We start from the raw sequence: 2,840 nt of genomic DNA on the forward strand, positions 1-2,840 counted from the left end.
CCGGTATCTGACTGCATCACACACACACACAGAGAGAGAGAGAGAGAGAGAGAGAGAGAGAGAGAGAGAGAGAGAGAGAGGAAAGAGGGAGGGAGAGAGAGTAATTGATTGCCTTCCAGTCAGCAATAACTTGTTACTGGTGGTCAATCTCTGCTGCTTTCTGTTCATCACCGTCCAGCGGATGGGTTCAGCGCGCGCCTCGTTGTGCGTCACCCCGGACAACGCGCCGGGACTGTGAGCTGGGATAGAGAGAAGAGTCCCTGCAGCCTGCAGCTGTGCACGCGGCCGACATGCGGCTGCAGAGGCACCTGTGATCCGAGCCGCGCGGATTATTATTATTATCATCATCACCACCTTCCCTCTGCTTGGTAACCTGTCCGCGCGCAACTCCCAACGCTTTTGAATCGTTCTTGTTTGAAATCACACACACACAAAAAAGAGTCAGGGGGTCTCTCTCTCCCCCCCCTCGCTGCCTCACCATGACCTCCAAGGACGAGTCCAAATACCCCGCGGTGCTGGAGGAGCGGAGGCGCAGTCCGCTGGACCAGCTGCCGCCGCCCGCCAACTCCAACAAGCCGCTGACTCCGTTCAGCATCGAGGACATCCTCAACAAGCCGGTGAGACGGAGCTACTCCCTGAGCGGAGCGGCGCACCTCCTCTCCCCCAGAGACAAGCTGTCCTCGGCGGGACAGGGACACAGCCTGAGCGGCCGGCCGCTGCTCAGCCAGACCTCCCCGCTCAGCGCGCTGGAGGAGCTGGCCAGCAAGACCTTCAAGGGCCTGGAGGTCAGCGTGCTGCAGGCGGCCGAGGGTAAAACACTTCTACTCTGTAGTGATGTTCAGACACATATGCTTCACACACACACGCTGTTTGTTGAGCCGCATGTTGCTAAACTGTTCTGTTTTCTAAGGAATAATTAAAGAAAAATCTAAGGAGCTCAATGACTCAAATGTGCTTGTAAATGTTAATTTGGTCTAAACTGTATTTTGTAGTTAATTTTTTTAAATAACTATTATTAATTTGTTGTGATTCTGACAGGATTCTGTAATTCGTTTTGTGTGAAATAGTGAGACTAAGATATTCTCATTAAATGGATCAGTTATTAAAAACGTTAGGCCTTTTTTATTATATTAAAAAGTGTAGTCGTGTAATAAAATAAAACACTGTTGTTGTTTTTAATAGAAATGAAAATAACTTATATTTTCACATTTAATTTTCAGTCTTCTTTTATTATGAATTCAAATTCAAATCCTTGTCATTGCAATTAAGTGCAACGATTTTGTCGTGCCACATCCATTCCAGGGCTAAAAAGAACTAAAACAGACTAAAAAGGACATCCTCAACGACACACATGCATGCTCATACAGGAAAAAAATAAATAAATCATCCAGTTATTAAAAATCAGTAGAACCTGTAAGAATGAATAGATATTGCACATTGACATTAAGAAAGTATTTGGTTTAGTGTAGTGGTACAGGGTTGCTGTGAAAAATGTTTTTAAGATGTAACAGTGTCATGTAATTTTAAAAATCCATTGTTTAGTTGGTGTAAAATACATTTTAATTTCCATGAGGGAATAATCTATAAATGTAGGCTATATCTTCGGAAGAAAGTGTTGAGGATATTAAAGAGAAATACAAATCTGATCAGCTGAATAAAACTAGTTATTATTGTTTGTTAATGGCTCATTCTTTTCTGGAGTATTGACATTTTTTTTTATGTTTTCTGTTCTGTTTGGTTTTTGTTTTTCATGACCCACTCTGTCCCTCTGTTTCAGGCCGAGACGGTCTGACCCTGTTCGGTCAGAGGAACACCCCGAAGAAGCGGCGGAAGTCCCGCACGGCGTTCACCAACCACCAGATCTACGAGCTGGAGAAGCGCTTCCTGTACCAGAAGTACCTGAGCCCCGCGGACCGGGACCAGATCGCCCAGCAGCTCGGTCTGACCAACGCGCAGGTCATCACCTGGTTTCAGAACCGGCGCGCCAAGCTGAAGCGGGACCTGGAGGAGATGAAGGCGGACGTGGAGTCGGCCAAGGCCGTGGGCCCCGTGGCCTTGGAGAAGCTGTCCAAGCTGGCCGAGCTGGAGAAGTGCGCGGCGGAAGGTCTGGGCCGACACACCGAGCCGGACCCGGTCTCCTCCACGTCCCCGCGCGACCACGACACCACCACCACTCACACCGAGAGCCTGGACTCCAGCAGGCCGCACATGTCGCCTTGTTCCCCCGCCTCGTCGCGGTGCACGGACCGGCTGAGCAGCAAGTTCTGCTCCGAGGATGAAGAGGAGATCGACGTGGACGACTGAAGCCGGGGTGGGGGGGTGAGGTGGTGTTTGGGGACAAACTTATGGGATGGCAGCCTTCACGCTCAAACCGTTCACAGACATAAACACACACAAGTGTGACATGTTCACGCGCAAACTGAGGAACACACGCAGGTGCGCAGACACGCGGGTCAGGTGGTTCGTAGATGTTGGAAACGGTTCAGAAGGATTCAACAAATCATTTTTATAAACTCGAGCCGAGTGTTTTGATATTCTATTTGTTCTGAAATGATAATCACACACAGACAATAATGTGTAATAGCTTGTAATAAATCACGATTTAATATATTTATAATGCTTTGTACACCCTTTAAGTGCCTTTGCTATATACACAACGCAGAAAAGTGTACAAATGTAATGTAAACTAAACCGACGACATATAATAAAAGGACCTTTTCAAATATTCAGTGTATAGCACATTTTATAATACAGTGAACCATATACAGTCACTGTGTTTGGGAGAAAAAATGATTCATTACAGCAGCGAGTTACCTTCTGACCTCCTGCCTGTATTTTCA

The 2,840-nt window shown here is 47.1% G+C and overlaps 1 protein-coding gene across 1 annotated transcript; it reads left to right on the forward strand.

Annotated features, from left to right (window-relative positions):
* Positions 1 to 479: 479 nt before the first annotated feature.
* Positions 480 to 2,304, forward strand: lbx1a (ladybird homeobox 1a; the record flags this gene model as incomplete). Its single annotated transcript, XM_083987537.1, has 2 exons — positions 480 to 810; positions 1,778 to 2,304. 2 exons carry the CDS (start codon positions 480 to 482, stop codon positions 2,302 to 2,304), a joined length of 858 nt encoding a protein of 285 aa, XP_083843663.1.
* Between the last annotated feature and the right edge of the window lie 536 nt (positions 2,305 to 2,840).

The sequence above is a fragment of the Trachurus trachurus genome (assembly GCF_905171665.1).
Source record: "Trachurus trachurus genome assembly, chromosome: 15".
NCBI lineage: Eukaryota > Metazoa > Chordata > Actinopteri > Carangiformes > Carangidae > Trachurus > Trachurus trachurus.